Genomic DNA, 17458 nt, shown 5'->3' with positions numbered 1-17458 from the left:
ATGTTTTGCGCTTGGGTTTTTGCTTTTGCGAGCAGAATATTTATCCATGTAAGCTGAGCTAAAATCAGTTGCCTGAATTTAAGAAACCTAATCAAGTGTGTCCTAAGGGATTGTAAAGGTAATGTGAGTAAAACAAACACTAAAGGAATAGGCGTCAGAATACTTCAGAAGTTTTTTGTTTGTGTGTGTGTGTGTGTGTGTGTGTGTGTTCGTCACCATACAGTACATCATTGGTTTTGATGTAGTGTTCCATGATTCATCATTTGTGTGTAACACCCAGTGCTCCTTGCAATCTGTGCCCTCCTTAATACCCATCACCGGGCTCACCCATTCCCTTACCGCCCTCCTTTCTACAACTCTTCATTTGTTTCCCAGAGTCCCTAGTCTCTCATGGTTCATCTCCCACTCTGACTTTTCTTCCTTTCATTTTTCCTTCTCCTAATGTTCTTTATGCTATTCCTTATGTTCGACAAGTAAGTGAAACCATATGATAATTGACTTTCTCTGCTTGACCTATTTCACTCAGCATCATCTCTCCAGTTCCGTCCATGTTGATGCAGAAGTTGGGTATTCATCCTTTCTGATGGCTGAGTAATATTCCATTGTGTATATGGACTACATCTTCTTTATGAGTTTTTGATAAAATAAAAATTGCTGTTTCAAATATATAATTTCATATGTATAATTTAATTATATCATTATCTACTCTAAGTTATGACTTGGGAACTATATCAATGCAAAATTTCCCAAATTTTATATGTGATCTTGCTTCTCAATTTTTGCCATTCCTCTGGGTCTCCTCTAATATGTACTTAACAGTTTGTCTAAAAAATTAACTTACAGGGGTGCCTAGGTGGCTCAGTCAGTTAAGCACTTGCCTTTGGCTCAGGTCATGATCTTAGGGTCCTGGGATTGAGCCCCACCTCATGCTCCCTGCTCAGCAGAGAGCATGCTTCTTCCTCTCCCTCTGTCTGCAGCTTCCCCTGCTTGTGCTTTGCCTCTATGTGTGTGTGTGTGTGTCAAATAAATAAATAAAATCTTTTTAAAAATTAGCTTGTAATTTTTGCTATCATAAACTTAAAATTAAAATGGAAACTAACCAAGTATGGAAATCAATATCATTGCCATAAATAGATGCTAACAAAATAGTACATTAAATGGTAATAAAATCAGTAATAAATACAACAAACAAATATGCCACTCTCCATTTTTTAATACAAGCAACATGCTCTTACCTGTTCAGACCTCTAAGTCTGTTCCCACTTTATTTATGCTGTTAGTATCAAAGAGATATTAAAAACCTAGTATCACCAAATCCAGCCTTCTCTTCAAGTTAATAGGAAAAGCAAAGGGAATTTCTCTCTAGGTGACTTAATGTTATTTGCCGGCTCCTCTATATATCCCATCCCAGATATGTCTATGAACTACTCGTGTCTGTATATGATATACCACCAATCACAGAGACAGCAAGAGAACACACTGTTCACTAATGCACGTTCCTCAGATTTTAGAGTGATTTTTGTTGTTTTTGTTGTTCTTGTTCTTTTATCTGTGGACTTCAACAGAATGATTTCTGATGTTGTAAGTTCTGAAACAAGATAATAATGTAATATTGAACTTGAACAGAATTCAGTCAGGGAGTTTCAGCTAATATTAGATCAAGTCATTCCTCTGGCCAAATGTGTGTAAATCTTGTGAACTTTGTAGGCGCTTTGGCACTTTTTTTTGGAAATCTTCAACTTGCTTACAAATTCTCTAGAAACTTTAAATTGGAAATATCCAGTCATTTCAAAGAAAGATCTTCCTCCCTGACATTCCAGGTTGGACCCCGAGAAAAGTCTTTTCTGAGATTCGGGTGAATTAAGAAGTAGATGTTTTTGTTGTGTAGTTGCACATTGAATCCGTTTTCTGTTGTAAGTCATGTGTTTAATTCTAATGATTCTAAAACAAATATGTCTCATTATTAGGGAGAAAGTATCTTTTGGTGACCTGACTCTGGTACAGTGTCCTGTGTTTTAAGCACTTTAATGACACATGCTGATGTTCAACTCAACTGAACTCCAACTACAAAGTACAGTTTCTAGCTACTGGTGAGAACAACCACTTCCCACTAAATCACCTCATTATCGTCAAGGAGTCAAGAAAAAAATTAAATCTTTTGAGTCTTGCATAAATAATCACAGCAAGCATATGTTCTTAAAATTCCATGTTTTGAAAGTAAATGCCAGTTTCATCATCACCACTATGGAAATGCCACTGTTGAAAATTCTAAACAGCAATATTCTTAGTTTTTACTTTTTATTTTATTTTTAAAGATTTTACTTATTTGACAGAGATCAGAAGTAGGCAGAGAGGCAGGTTGGAGAAGGAAGCAGACTCCCTGCTGAGCAGAGAGCCTGATGCGGGCTGACCGTCCTGATCCCAGGACCCTGAGATCACGACCTGATCTGAAGGCAGAGGCTTCTACTTTATATAAAAAGAAAACATTTTCATTGTTGAAAATTTGGGAAAAAAGAAAATTGTAGAGAAGAAAATAAAAACCACCCATAATTCTATCATTCAGAAATACTATCATTAATGTTGGGCTTTCTTTTCAGACTTAATCTTCTGTAGAATGTTTGTCTTATACAGTGGAAGAATGCTGTATGTTTAGTTACCTATATATCATAGCAATTTCCAGCATCCCTAATAGTTTTTCATAAATGTTTCAGTGTATATATAATATTCCGTTGTGATGATATGCCACAACTTAACCATTTTTCTATTGATAGGCATGCCTTATATTCCTAGCTTCATTCTGTCAACAACCTTATGTTTATCACTTGCTTGTAGGCAAGAGGCTGGGGACTCAGTGACGTCTGTAAAGCTGACATTGAGGAGTCTGTTAATCAAATATGCAGAGGACATCATGATGGGTGCTTAAAGAACAATAATTATAAAAACCTTCAATGTTAACACTGTTTTGGTTACAACATATGAAATTACGGAAATAATTTTGCAGCCTGCCAATTAGTAGTGTACTATGTAGTGATAGGCTGCCTTTCTACTAAAATTAAATTAGTTTTTGTCATTTTTTCTACTTTAGCATACTATCAGCAGTAGAAATTGAGCTGAAAAATCTGTATGATGAAAAATCTGTATGATGTGAAAGTTGAGACATAAATTACCAAAAATTTTAAAATGTAAACTATGTATCAAGTTAGTTTTAATAAAGTGTAGAACTCAGTCAGCCTATTCTGGGTGGGGGCTTCCATATACGACAGGATCTAGAAAGTGAAATTCCACATAGGATAGGATGTGGAAAGTGAAACAGATAAGCTATATTAATATGCAGTATACCATGTTTCCCTGTCTTTACAAAAATGTATTGTGTTGCATCAAAGCTATTTAGAATATTGGCTAATAACTGTACCAGTCAGATTAGGCTAATCTAGACCCAGTATCCAAACTCCAAAATTAAGTGGCTTAAAACTACAATGTTTGTTTCTCATTTATCTGACACGTACACCCCAAGTAAGATTCAGATCTAATCCATGCCCTGTTTACACCAGGACCCAGACTGAAGGAGCAGCCACTCACTGGGCTGTGTAGATCTCATGGCAGAAAGAAAAGAGAAGGGCTGGGCACATTCTTCTGTGGCTTTGAAAGCTGCTACTGGGGAGTGACCTGTTTTGCTTTTGCTTACATTCTGTTGGTAGAAAGGAGTCACATGACAGAGCCTGATGTCTGCAGGATGCCAGGGAGAAGCAGAAGTATGTCTTCCTACAGGCAGGGGAACCACAGGTCCCATGGCCAAGCTGAATGTCAGTGAGAGAAGTATATACTCTCCACAAGGAGTAAAGGGCAGAGGACTTGCAAAGATCATAATAATACAATTTACCTCAAAATACTTTAAACAAGAACACAGCCAACCTACTAGCCAGTAATATAGACCATCGAAAAGACGTTTTCAGAGGATCTGAGAATGTAGCTCAGGTTGTTCAGATCCCTGAACTACACCTTTATCTCTTCCAGTGTCTGAACCTTCTTCCCTCCCATCCTTCCCTCAGCATCCACCACATCAAGCCTTGAGGGAAATAACAAGTTTAAACTGTTACATTTTACAGACTTATTCCATCAAAATGTATTACTTTTCTAAATATGTCAATCCAATGTCCTTAAAATGTATAAAAACTACCTCAAACTAGTACTTATTTTAAAAGAGAAGTGTCCAGTCAGATACCTTCAATGGCCAGGCAGGTATCAATGGGCAGGGATGGATGATGGCTGGGGTGTCTTAGGGCCAGCCCATTCTCTCGGTCCATTAGAGTAGGCCCATTCTTTTCCATCTGATATTGCATGAGCAATCAGCAATCAGAAACCCAGAACTGAAATGAAAGGTCCTGAGTTTTAAATGTTGGCAACTATGCAAAATTAAAGTACATTGGGTTAGCCCCTTCTATGCACCGCCCCCCGCCCCAAAAATTTGCAAGCTGGTTGATGCGCTTTCAGGTCTCAACTTCTGATCTGAAGTTTTCCAGTTCTAGAGCAATTTCACTCTACTGTAGGTTTTATTTTTTAATTTTTTAAGATTTTATTTATTTATTTGAGAAAGAGAAGAAGTAAGAGAGAGCATGAGAGGGTAGAAGGTCAGAGGGAGACACAGACTCCCTGTGGAGCTGGGAGCCCAATACTGGACTTGATCCTGGAACTCCGGGATCAGGACCTGAAGCGAAGGCAGTCACTTAACTGACTGAACCACCCAGGTGACCTCTCTAATCTTTAATCTAACATATCTAATCTTTAATCTAACAACTGCTCTCCAAGGTCTTCTTGTGGTTTTACAGTTGAGATACAGTGGCTTCTGTTAAGTTAAGACAGTAGCTCAGGACATTTGCCTTGGAAATGGCCACAGTGCTTCCAGGCCTTGGTCTAACCTGTAGGAGGTAGATCTTTTCTGTGCTGTTACAACACCTGGCACACAAGGCTAGGCAGTCTTTTTATAGAGGTTGTGGAACCCAAGGTTTCCTGCTTGAGATTTGACCATAGGAAGATAGAAAAGAAGAACACTGAAGGCTCAATACAGGGTAACAGAATGTTGGTGAGGATGGAAACCAGAAATGCGAACAAAGATGCTAAAGGGAAAGTTGGATCATACAATGAGCAAACTCAACCTGTTCCGAATTTGCCCACTGTTTTGCCATCCCAGTCACTTGATTTTAGCCACAGATTCAAACAACCTGTATTATTTTCCCAATATATTTAATTTATTTAATTTAATAGTTAGATATATTCATTTTAAAAGACAACTGTAGAGGCGCCCGGGTGGCTCAGTGGGTTATGGCCTCTGCCTTCAGCTCCGGTCATGATCCCAGGGTCCTGGGATCGAGCCCCGAGTCGGGCTCTGCTCCGCAGGGAGCCTGTTTCCTCCTCTCTCTCTCTGCCTGCCTCTCTGCCTATTTGTGCTTTCTCTCTCACTGTCAAATAAATAAAATCTTTAAAAATAAATAAATAAATAAAAGACTACTGTACCTTTACTAGAAACAGAAAATCACTAATACTCTTTATCGTAAGATAGTGTCTCCAAGATTTTTTTAATAAAATGAAAACAAAGCAATTATTTGAATAGAAGAATTTTAAAAGTTAAACAATACAATGAAATGCAAAGAAAAATAAGCCTAATTGATTTTCAAAAAAAAAAAAAAAAAGCATACCTGAAAGTTAGTTTTGCAGTGGGCTAATCAGGGTCTTTGTGAGAGTTACTAGTAGAGTAATACTCTTTTCTTGATCAGTTGGTTTAAGATTAATTATTTGTGTTAAATAATTAACACAAATTAATTAGTTAGTTTGAATTGTGACTGTGTATTTTAGGATGCTTACCAGACATCTGTGTGCAGCTGGAAACATCTGAGTTATTTGTGTTTGCATAATAGCCTTTGTTCCGTATCATTATTTAGAACCTAGTTTTAATGATCTGTGTGTTATGTGTGAAGTAGATTACCACAGATGTATCAATATTGGCTTCATCCAAAATAATTATATCTGTGAATCAAGAATTGGACATGACAGGCTTTTTTTTTTAACTTAACATGAAAATATGTACATATTTCCAATTAAAAATGTCATCCACCTAAAATCATCTCTAGCGGTAGAAATATTAATCCTTGGGAACCACTAATAAGACCCATGGTTAGAAGTCAGAGAACATGTCTGTCTCTTTGCCTAATGTACTGAGAAGGATCCCTAACACATAAGAAGTTGTTATTAAATATGTAGTCAAAGGTAATTCCAGCTGGAGACATTGTTCCCCCAGGGTCTGTATCATCAGCTAGCATTAGCTTTGCTTTTTATTGCCAGCACCCGTGTGATGTCAGTCATCATGACTTGTTGAATTTACACAAATGTCGTGTCTGTTGCATCCCTCCAACTCCATGGCAATCATCATCATGTGAACAGACCTTTATTCTCTCTTCCATGAGGTGCTACCAGATTCTCCCAACAGAATGCCCACCAAGATCTTCCTCCTTTTCCTTCTGCTCCCATAAAGATCTGTGAAACCACAACACTGGTAGTATCACTTCCCTACCTTCACTTATGCATGGCCTTCCAAATTGCCTACAAAAAATTTCCTTTTCTAGTTCCTTTGGTCTCCTGGACCCTTCAGCATCTGGCTCTTACTTTCTTCTTCAACTGCATCTGCTCCATCCCTTCTCCTCCTCGCTACCATGTAACCAGTCAAAACCTCTGAGCTCCCCGAGGTACCCTGCTATGTCCTGCCTTTGTGCCTTGGCATATGTTTATCCCTGTGCTGGATACCTTTCCCTCTCTTGCCTCCACATATAAAAAAACATAATTTGCCTTTCCAAATCTACTCCAGATGTTGTCACCTCCTTATTCCTTTTTTCCTTAACACTTAACATACAGATATTTCTTGAATAAGTCATTGAATCAATATACCAGTTTTGGGGGGTGTTTTTATTACTCTGTTCTTTCTTTGTGTGATGTTCCTTATCATCTTAGCCTCAGTACAACTGAACATACTCAATCTCAAGACTATCCCAGTTTGGTCTTTATAAAATGTGTAGTATTTGTTGGGATGTCTTGGAGAACTTTCAACTGTGTAACTAGACAGTTCATTTTGAGCCTTTGAGAAGTGTGGCTAGCCAAATCTTGTTCATTCTTCATTAACACAAAGGAAATGGGTCAAACTTGTTTCTCGATAGCACTGTAAAAGTGTTTTCTTTATCCTTGAGTCTGTGCTTTTTACATCAAAACATCAGTCATTGACAAAATCTAAATTGATGTCTACCCCTTGGCAAGGCATTGGACTAGTGAATAAAATTGACCATATCAAACTTCTCTGTGTCAGAGACTTTACTGGACATTGTCTCTGCTTGCAAAGATCTTACAGGTTAATTGATATTAATAAAACTGGATATTAATAAAAATGAAATCACAAAGAAAGGTAAAATGTACCTTTAATGAGGATTAGAAAGGTCCTGCTATCTGAAAAGAGCCCCCACTTTAGTCTGAGAAGTCAGGAAAAGCATTCCTGTGACAGAGGAAGTTGAGTATATTTTGTGACATTCTTGTTTAGTATTTATTTTCACATCATGTACAAATCTGTGATCAGTTATTCAGGAGTTAAATAAGGCCTCGGGTACTCAGCACAGTCTAATATGGGTGGCTTAGACTTTGGCATTAATCAAAACTGGCTTAAATCCGCATAATATCTTTTACCCATTGTGTCGTTTAGCAAGTTCTTGCTTTTAATTTTTTAATTGTAAAAATAAACAGAACATGAATTTTCCATCTTGCCCGTTTTTAAATGTATAGTTCAGTAGCACTAAAATTGGTTGCTGTGTAACAGATTCTAGAAGTCTTTCATCTTATAAAGCTGAAACTCTGTAACCATTAAACAACAATCCCCATTCCCAGCACCCAGCCCCTGGCAAGACCTTTGTGTCCTTATAAATTTGAGTACTCTAGGTACTTCATGTAAGTGGAATCATATAGAGTTTGTCTTTTCTTGACCAGCTTATTTCACTTTGCATAATACCCTTAAGGTTTATCCATGTGTCAGCAAATTTCCTTTCTCTTTAAGGCAGAATAATACTTCCTCTTACATATGCCACATTTTGATTATCCATTCATCTGTCGACAGAGTGCTTCTCCTTTCGGCTACTATGAATAATGCTGTTATGAACATGAGCGTACAATTGTTTTTAAGTCTCTGGTTTCAGATTACCCATGTATAGAAATGGACATTATTATTATTATTTTTAAAGATTTTATTTATTTATTTGACAGAGAGAGATCACAAGTAGGCAGAGAGGTAGGCAGAGAGAGAGGGGGAAGCAGGCTCCTCGCTGAGCAGAGAGCCCAATGCCAGGCTCGATCCCAGGACCTTGAGATCATGACCTGAGCCGAAGGCAGAGGTTTAACCCACTGAGCCACCCAGGTGCCCCAGAAATGGATATTATTATTATGCAATGAGAATTAAGTGAATTATACTATATGAAAATTATACTATATAAAAAGCACATTTTACCATGCCCATCTGATAAATATTTAATAAGCATTTAGTTACTATCAATAATAAGATTTTGAACATGGAAAGAAAGTTTATTTGGTATAGAATTTTCCAGAAAATGTTATGCTTATCAGTGGTTGTAAGAGAGATGATTTGGGAGTGCTTCACAAACACTTTTTTCAAAAATTCAGTAATGCTTCATTTATTGTAGAGAGTACTGTAAGAACATAACTAGCATATCAAGCCCACGCTTGTGTGAGTATTAGTGTTTGGGAGGAAGCTAAGGTAGATGTTTATTTTTTTGAATCGAGTCTTCTATTTAAAGATAGCAAAAATTATAAAAGTGGTACATGATTATCTGAAGCTCAGGAAACACTGATGTGATTCAGAATAAGGGTAATCAGACCCAGAACAAACCTTAATTTTTTTCTTCCTTTCCCTTTTCCTGTTTTTATCTGTCTGTTTATAAGTATCCAATTGAGGCTGCATTCATTCAACTCATCTGTTTTGGGACTGATACAAGATAAAACTCCGTGTTATACTTTCAGTCATCTCTTCTACAAGACTAGTGCTGGAGGAGATGATTCAGCCAACATGACTCAAGCCGGGTATTAATAAAATCCAACCTCCCGAGCACACATCTTTCGGTCGAACAGACCATGCTGCTTTTGCTCCCTGAGCTGCATCCCCCGGAACCTGTCCCATTACACTGCTGTCAGGACGCAGGAAATCACAGACTTTGGGAAAATGTTCTAACGCTTGTGCATTCATTTCATTTGGACTGAGTCACCAGAACATGGTCATCAGTATTTCACCCCTAAAGCAACTGCCTTTATATACATTTTTGTTATCAAAGCAGTGCAGCTTGAACTCTCTGCGCTGACCTCCAGTCTCTGCTAATGCCAGATCGCGCCGTTTCAAAGGCAGCATAGAATAGTGTGAAAGAGCAGACACGAAGCAAAAGAGTCTGCAGGGAAGACAGCCTTGTTCGGTGTCATTAGTCACATAAATGTATCTGAGAGCTCTTCCCATCTGTAAATTCAGCCGTCTTTCCCCCATGGCATGAGTCAATGATGTTTAGAAATTCCCCTGCATAGCCAATATTTTATATCATTTCCCCATTACAAATTCAGTTAACCAGATCACATTCTGCGGCTAAATCCACAAGTACAACATATTTCAGCACTGCTTTGGGCCATTGTGAGGTTGTGGCCAAATGGATAATATTGTGTTTGTTTTGTGCTTGACAGGAAACTGAATTTTAATGTCCTGTCTGTGCTGCCGCCGAGCCCCCTTTCCCCAGCACGAGTATGTGGTCTAGTGCTGGTGAGAGGGAACTAAGCTTTGAATCCAAGTCTTTAAACCCCAGAGAATTTCATTCATTATCGAATGGAATTCTCATTAATGTTTTAGGGTTTCGCCTTATTTTTCTCAAAAATTGATTTAAAACTCGGAAAACGAAGAGTGAAATATAGACTCTCTGCCGCAGTTTTTCATGGGAATCGCTGTTACTTCATGGGAATAAATAAAAGTAACCCTTATCTTTGATTGCCTCCCATTTTGCCTATCTCATCACACAACGCTGGCCTAAAAATCATCCGCACTACATTTTGTGCGTCTTTAATCTCCTCAGTTGGCAATTTCTCTCCGCCTCTGTCTGGATGTGTCAAAGTGGGTCAAGGCTGCCTTCCTTTCTTGCCACATCAACAAGCGTCCCTCTAGTGGTGGATCAAGGAATTTCCTTATCTCCACTATCAACATGTTTCCAGAAGTGGCCCCACAGCCACTATTGAGAGATGTCCTCAAAGATGTCATGAATATAATGAAATGAATTCTCATGATTTAACTGAAAAACCTGTTTCCAAGGAAACTTAGCGATACTTAGTTTTTTTTTGTCTGATCCCACCTATGTGCTGCATATTACTAAAGAGATTTTACTGTCTTTTTATAAGCTTCCTTTAAGCCATGCTCTATGTAAATTATCACTCATATTCAAATCTGGTTCATTTTCTCATTTTGTATTTCAAGCTCCCAGTCAGCCACCAGGAAATGTTGTTTGGAATGCTACAGACACTAAAGTGTTACTTAATTGGGAACAAGTCAAAGCGATGGAGAACGAGTCAGAAGTAACGGGATACAAAGTAAGATATTTGCAATGCTTTCTTTTCCTACTCCTGGCAAGGGAAGCTCAGATTGAATGATTTTTCTAACTCTGGTAATGTGGTTGCCTTAATCTGATTTTAACATAGATCAAACTTCTTGTAAAAAGGGTATTTTTTCTCCCAAATGTCTGATTTCTTAAATATAAATTTAAGAGAAGTAATTCTGGTCACGCAGGGATTTGGGACAAAATAGTTATAAATTGTTTATAATGTTAATACTTGGCTAATTCTGATGTTCACCTATATACTACTTAAAAAACAACTGAAATTTTTGGCTCTAATCCGTGGGTCTGGTTTAAGATCAGTACAGTAGGGGCTTGCCCTATCTCTCCAGCCTTATAAATGCCCAAGCCAGCTGAACCCTTCCATAGAAGTTGGCTCTTTCTCCCCTCCTTGATTTTCAGGACTTGATGATTCTAGTATGTGCTGACCCTTAGTCCAAGACCTATGAAAAGAACTATGAATGAGACTTATATTCTGGTGACTATAACAAGATAAACAATATAAGTGAGGTAACAGAGTAATCAGTTCTATGAAATAAAGTAAGAATAGGTAATGGAAGAAATTAAGGGTATTTGTTCATACATTTTAGGTGTTCTATAGGACTAGCAGTCAAAATAATGTACAAGTGCTGAACACAAATAAAACGTCAGCGGAACTTTTGTTGCCCATTAAAGAAGACTACATTATTGAAGTTAAGGCCACCACGGATGGAGGGGACGGAACCAGTAGCGAACAGATCAGGATTCCAAGAATAACCAGTAAGTTGTTCAAAGTCAACATTTACTTTATTGATAGCATCAGCATTAAGAACTCCCAAGAGTGAGTCGGTCGATGTCCTTCTGTCTATTTTCCTCCCCATGACATCCTCCATCTAAATGGAAAGAAGGTTTTGGAATATGAGAGATGACAGAGAAATTTCTCCTGAGTGATACAAAATACAAAGAAAGATAATAACAAATAGAAAATACATTAGAAAATATTTAGCAGAATTTTATTAAACTGAATTTTTTTCCTTCTTATGATCTATACCCAAATTTGCCTTTGGATTGCCTCTAAAGAACAGAATTTCTTGAACATTTCTCAAGGGCAATGTTAAATGCACCAACTAGTTTTAAGATCTTTGTTTGCCTCCTAAAAATTATACATGAATCTTATTAATTCTTTAAAAAATGGAAAATTTAACATGGTTAAAGTCATAAACCACTTGGCCAAACCAAAAAACACTTCTTAAAAAAATTATTTGTTTCTGGTGGCGCCTGGGTGGCTCAGTGGGTTAAGCCGCTGCCTTCGGCTCAGGTCATGATCTCAGAGTCCTGGGATCGAGCCCCGCATCAGGCTCTCTGCTCGGCAGGGAGCCTGCTTCCTCCTGCCTGCCTCTCTGCCTGCTTGTGATCTCTCTCTGTCAAATAAATAAATAAAATCTTTAAAAAAAAAAAATATTTGTTTCTGAATTCGAAGGAGGTTCACACTAACTTTTCCTTTCAAAATCCAAATTAAACCTATTTTATAATAGAAATTACACCGTTAGAATTAAGGGAAACAGACTCATGTTCTTATTTTATTTTTAGGACTATTTTTTTTAAGATTTTATTTATTTATTTGACAGAGAGAGACAGGGCTAAAGAGGGAACAGTAGTAGGGGGAGTGGGAGAGAGGGAAGCAGGCTTCCCCCAGAGCAGGGAGCCTGGGCTCCTGACCCTAAGCCAAAGGCAGAGGCTTAACAACTAAGCCACCCAGACGCCCCTCATGTTCTTATTTTATCAGTGACAGTGGTGCAAGAAATTTCATTTACTCTTTCAAATCTCAAATTTGGAGTTCGGGGACCTCAGTTTAAATGGAGTAGAAGCCATCTTCATATTCTATTCTGTTGTTCTCAGTGACAGGAATAGCCTTGTTCCCTGTTTCCTTTCATGGGGCTTGACCTAGTCTGTAATCTTGGGCATAAGATTAAAAGCTCTCTCTTTAATCTTAGAAAACAAAATGACATCATTAGGAAGTAATGAGAAAGAGGGATATGGAAACTTAGAAGAATTTTATCTTTACATGAAACCATAAAGACTGCCATACTTAGACTGAAACAAATACTAAACTATACCCAGAAAATGGAAAGCGTTTATCTAAGAACTGAGTTCTACAGCGTAAAAATCTATAAATAAACCATTTCAGACTATAGACATTTTAAAAACTGCATGTACTTCAATAGAGCAAAACGAGAAATTTAAGCTTGTTATGATTATTATATAGGTTTTAAAGTAATTAAGATAGACTCTCTTATTCCTCGAATAGCGCAAGATGTAGAGTTCACATTCTAGTATGACCACAGTGTGTTACAAAGAGTCGACTCTATGCTTTTGCAGGAACAGACACAATCTTTGCATTTTAGGGCTGCTGAGTCAAGAGTAGCCTTTTCATCTGACATGTGCCGTCTGCTGAGCTTGCAAGGACTAGAGTAGACAAGGCCATCTCTAGAAAAAATGGAGCTTTTATTGATTTCCTTTTTTTTTTAAAGATGTTTTATATTATGTCTAATAATTTTTCTAGAAATGCATAAAGTAGAAACTAACACAGGTTTTTCCAAACTCTTATACAATGAAGCTTTCTTTAATTAAACCATTGAATTATCTCAAAATTGTCTATAATAGAGTATAATTGTTTTCAAAATGATTAAGTTGTTTTTGCAATTTCAATTAAAGTTAAGTAATATTAGATGAACAAAGCTTTGATTCATTTTTTAAAAAATACTTAAGTACGTCAGAGTTTTTAGAGATATTCTTGACAAGTAACATAGGCTACATTGATAAATAAAATGAGGGCTAATAATAACTTGTGGTTTTAGGTTAGGTTCATGGTATGATTTGATTTTGATAGGGGAGGCATTGCTTTTGCCCTGGTTATTTATATTGGTACAGTCCTTATTAATAAGCTATTTATCATCTTTGACAGATATGGATGCAAGGGGTTCTACTTCAGCCATCTCTAATGTCCACGCTGTGTCAAGTTATATACCTGTAGTATTGTCCTTTATTGTACATGCCTTGTGGTGATATTAACTTTTTTTTATTATTTATTAGAAAGTTAATTGGTTACAAAAAATAAGTGCTTTCATGAAATTCAGTGATTATGCATGGTTTTTTTTTCAACTCTGTATTTTTAACTTTCTATAGGTAAAATATGAATATAGTAAAAAAAAAAAACAACAGTAAATCCTTTTAGGGGAATCTGAAATGCCTTAATATTTACCTGATAAACCAAAGGAATTTACACATTACCTACATTAGATTTTTGATAAAGATCTTCGTAAGCTATGATTTTAAGCACTGCCTATGGATAGACTCACATGCTCTCCTGTGGAAACATACATACACATACACACAATGTTTATTTGTTTGTTTTTTCATGTAGAAAAACTCATTATTTAATCCAAACGTTATGTTCCCATTAGAACAGCATTGCTCAGAAGACTTAAGCAGTGTTATTCTGATATGTTCATTTGATATACTCAAGGGTAAAAATACATTTTTTAAATTACCCTGTTTTGAAGAGGGTGCATGTGTTTCAAAAAGATGTTGGAAAATGCTACATCAGAGATAGGAACAGTGCTGTTTTGTTTAGGTATGACAAAGCTGTGAGATTCTTTACAAATCACCTTGCTCTCACTAGTTTTTCATTTTTCATCTATAAAATGTGGAGATAATACCCAGCATACCTGCCCCTACCCTGTGCATTGTTTGTTATGAGAAAAAGAAAGGAATGTGAAAGTGTTTTGTTATTCTTAACACTCTGAATCTGTGCAAAATATTAATGAGAATTTTCTTAACCATATAAAAGTCATAAGGACCAGCCACTTTATTTTTAAAGTTTGCATTCTATTATAGGTAATGCTTTCTTTTTTTCAATGATATTATAAAATTGAAATGATCCCATTTTATTCCTCCTCAAATATTAAAAAAAAATTAAAAAGTAATTGTTTCCTTCACACCTAGGAACAAGCTTTCAGGTTTTATTAAAACATGGAGAAAATAAGGAATGACCTGACTCTCAACTCAAATATTAAGCAAAATTCACACAATTCTTTATTTCCAATTTCTGATTCCATTAAGGGACCCTCTCTTTTTTGGATGGTGGAGATAGTTTTTTAATGAAATCCAACTGTCTATCAGAGTGAGTCTGGCAGGCTTTTTAGTTCCTGAGTTAAATTTGTAAAAGAACCATGGCAATGCTGCTGACTTTGATATGTATGACTCAGTCTTTCAATATGTGGTTTTCAAAAGATTGTTGAAGACATGACTTCATAGCAATATGTAAAGAATATATGAAAATCGACAGATTGAGTGTTAGACATTGCAAAATCAATTTTTTTACCTCTTTCCTACCAATTTCACATTTTGCAGGAACTTGTTCTTCTTGACAAAGATATCAGAATTTGAAACCAATAGTTCAGATATCAAAAACATAAAAATTAGCAAAATTCTGATACCATCATGAAATGTTACTTTACACTGAAAGATTACATTTGAGATAAAGTCGTTATACACAAAGGAGAAAAAAATATAACTTTCTCCTCAAGGTCTGTATATACTGTATATATCTAGAAAAAATCTGGATGGCTAGTAGATTTCATATGACCATTGTTATTTCCAGTCAAAAAGTGGGGAAGCACTTTCTCCAATACCTGTATTTTATGCTACATGTAATGGAGTTGTACCTTTTTATTATTTAGTAATTCTGATAATATGTTCCTATACTTTCCATTTTCAAGATGATTACTCTATTGTTTCCTGACATTTGTAGCAATATATCTCCATGAGATATGTACTTTGTTTCATATTGAAAAGTATAAAATTTATCTTTAAATTCTGTGTGTGTATCCTATGGTTATCTGTATGTATTATTTTCTATTATTCAAATAAAATTTATAACAATCAAATGTCTATGCATGATTAATTGTGGTACGGTCAAAAAGGATATTTTAAGGGGGGAAATGGGAGGACACCATAATAGTTATCCTGATGCTATCATTTCTTATATTTTTCAGCCAAATTTTAATCTTTCCATCTTTTAAGAGAATTTTTTAAAGTTATTTTTATACCCTACTGACTTAGTAAAAATAGCAGTTTAAAACAGTGGCCTTTGTATTAAAAGTATTTCAGGTATGGGGAGAGAGGGAAGGGGAAGTAGAAAATTTACTTTATATAATTTCGGTATCTAGTTTCTAATGACTTGGTTGGTGGTATCTACACCCACACTTTTTTTTTTTTTTTAAGATTTTATTTATTTATTTATTTGTCAGAGAGAGAGAGACAGCAAGAGAGGGAACACAAGCAGGGGAGTGGGAAAGGGAGAAGCAGGGGAGTGGAAGAGGGAGAGGCAGGCCTCCTGTGGAGCTTGGAGCCCAATGTGGGGCTTGATCCCAGAACACTGGGATCATGACCTGAGCCAAAGGCAGACTCTTAACGACTGAGCCACCTAGGTGCTCCTACACCCACATTTTTGACAAGAATTTTCTTAAGATTAATATCAACTTATCAAGTCCTTTGTAGTTTCTCACTGGTTTGAGTGTTTGAACCAGTGTTTGAGACTTTCTAAACCATTCTTGTAGTGTAATGTATTCTAAATATTAAAAAAAAAATGCTAGAAAAGGTCAGTTTGTAATTAGTAAGGAGTTTTAAATATTATTGTTGATGTAAGGAAAATTCAAACTAAAGTAACAATTCAATTGTTTTCTTACATGAGAACTCAAAGATATATTTAGAGGCAGGACAATCAAATGGGGAAAGCACGTGTAGGGTTTGTGCCACAGGTGAGTGTATGTGTACCTGTGTGTAGGGAGGAGTGATTTTTTTTTCTTAAGATTTTATTTATTTATTTGACAGACAGAGATCACAAATGGGCAAAGAAGCAGGCAGACAGAGAGCGGAGGAAGCAGGCTCCCCACCTAGCAGAGAGCACAATGCAAGGCTAGATCCCAGGACCCCAGCAGAAGGCAGAGGCTTTAACTTACTGAGCCCACCCAGGCACCCTGGGAGGAGTGATTTTTAAAGAAACAGATCATACCCTTAAAACCTGTGCCCAGGTCCTCTCTCCTGAAGCCAAGGTCGTTGGACATGGCAGAATCAGGTTATATTGTCTTGGTCTGAATTACACCCTCACTAATTAGGGCCACATGACCCTGCTCACATTCAGTAATTTCCCTACGCTTCAGTTTTCCTATCTGCAGAACGCGGCATGGTAGTATTACTCTTAAGAGATGTCAGATCTTCAGTGTCTACAGCACGCTCTGTGCTGAATTTCACCGCTTGTGAATTGAGGTTGTTGGTGTGCCCACTTAAAAGGATGGAAGTTAGGGGCACCTGGGTGCCTCAGTCAGTTGAGTCTGCCTTCAGCTCCGGTCGGGATCCCAGGATGGGATCGAGCACCACATCAGGCCCCGTACTCAGCAAGGGGTCTGCTTCTCCCTCTCCTTCTGACCTTCCTCCCCGTTTGTTCTCTCTTTCTCAAATAAATAAATAAAATCTTTAAAAAAAAAAAAAAAAGGGTTGGGAATTAGTTAATGAAACCATGTGTGTTAGTGCTTGGAGCCAGGCTCTTATCATTAGACTTCTCATCAGTTGATAAATACATGACATTGGGAGACAAAAGTAAACATTTGAAGGTGACTTTCTTTTAATACGTTTAGAACTTTGATCTCATTCTATGGAGAAGAAAGGTACATGATACCATTCATTCCTAAAAGAGAAGGTAAAGTGATTCTGTATCAGATTTTTTATAAGAATATAACATT

General features: G+C 36.8%; 1 protein-coding gene across 1 annotated transcript in view; it reads left to right on the top strand.

The window, feature by feature from the left end:
* The window catches only part of CNTN3 (contactin 3), a 338196-nt gene extending 322599 nt beyond the window's left edge, over window positions 1-15597 (top strand). The window contains exons 21-23 of the mRNA XM_059161515.1: window positions 10541-10653; window positions 11267-11435; window positions 13621-15597. Of these exons, the coding sequence (XP_059017498.1) occupies window positions 10541-10653; window positions 11267-11435; window positions 13621-13721 (383 nt within the window). The 3' untranslated portion in view covers window positions 13722-15597. The remainder of the gene's footprint in view (window positions 1-10540; window positions 10654-11266; window positions 11436-13620) is intronic.
* Window positions 15598-17458: the final 1861 nt, after the last annotated feature.

This window comes from Mustela lutreola, chromosome 2 (genome assembly GCF_030435805.1).
Source record: "Mustela lutreola isolate mMusLut2 chromosome 2, mMusLut2.pri, whole genome shotgun sequence".
NCBI lineage: Eukaryota > Metazoa > Chordata > Mammalia > Carnivora > Mustelidae > Mustela > Mustela lutreola.
Note: the sequence above shows the minus strand (reverse complement) of the source record. Positions and strands in the feature narration are given on the sequence as shown.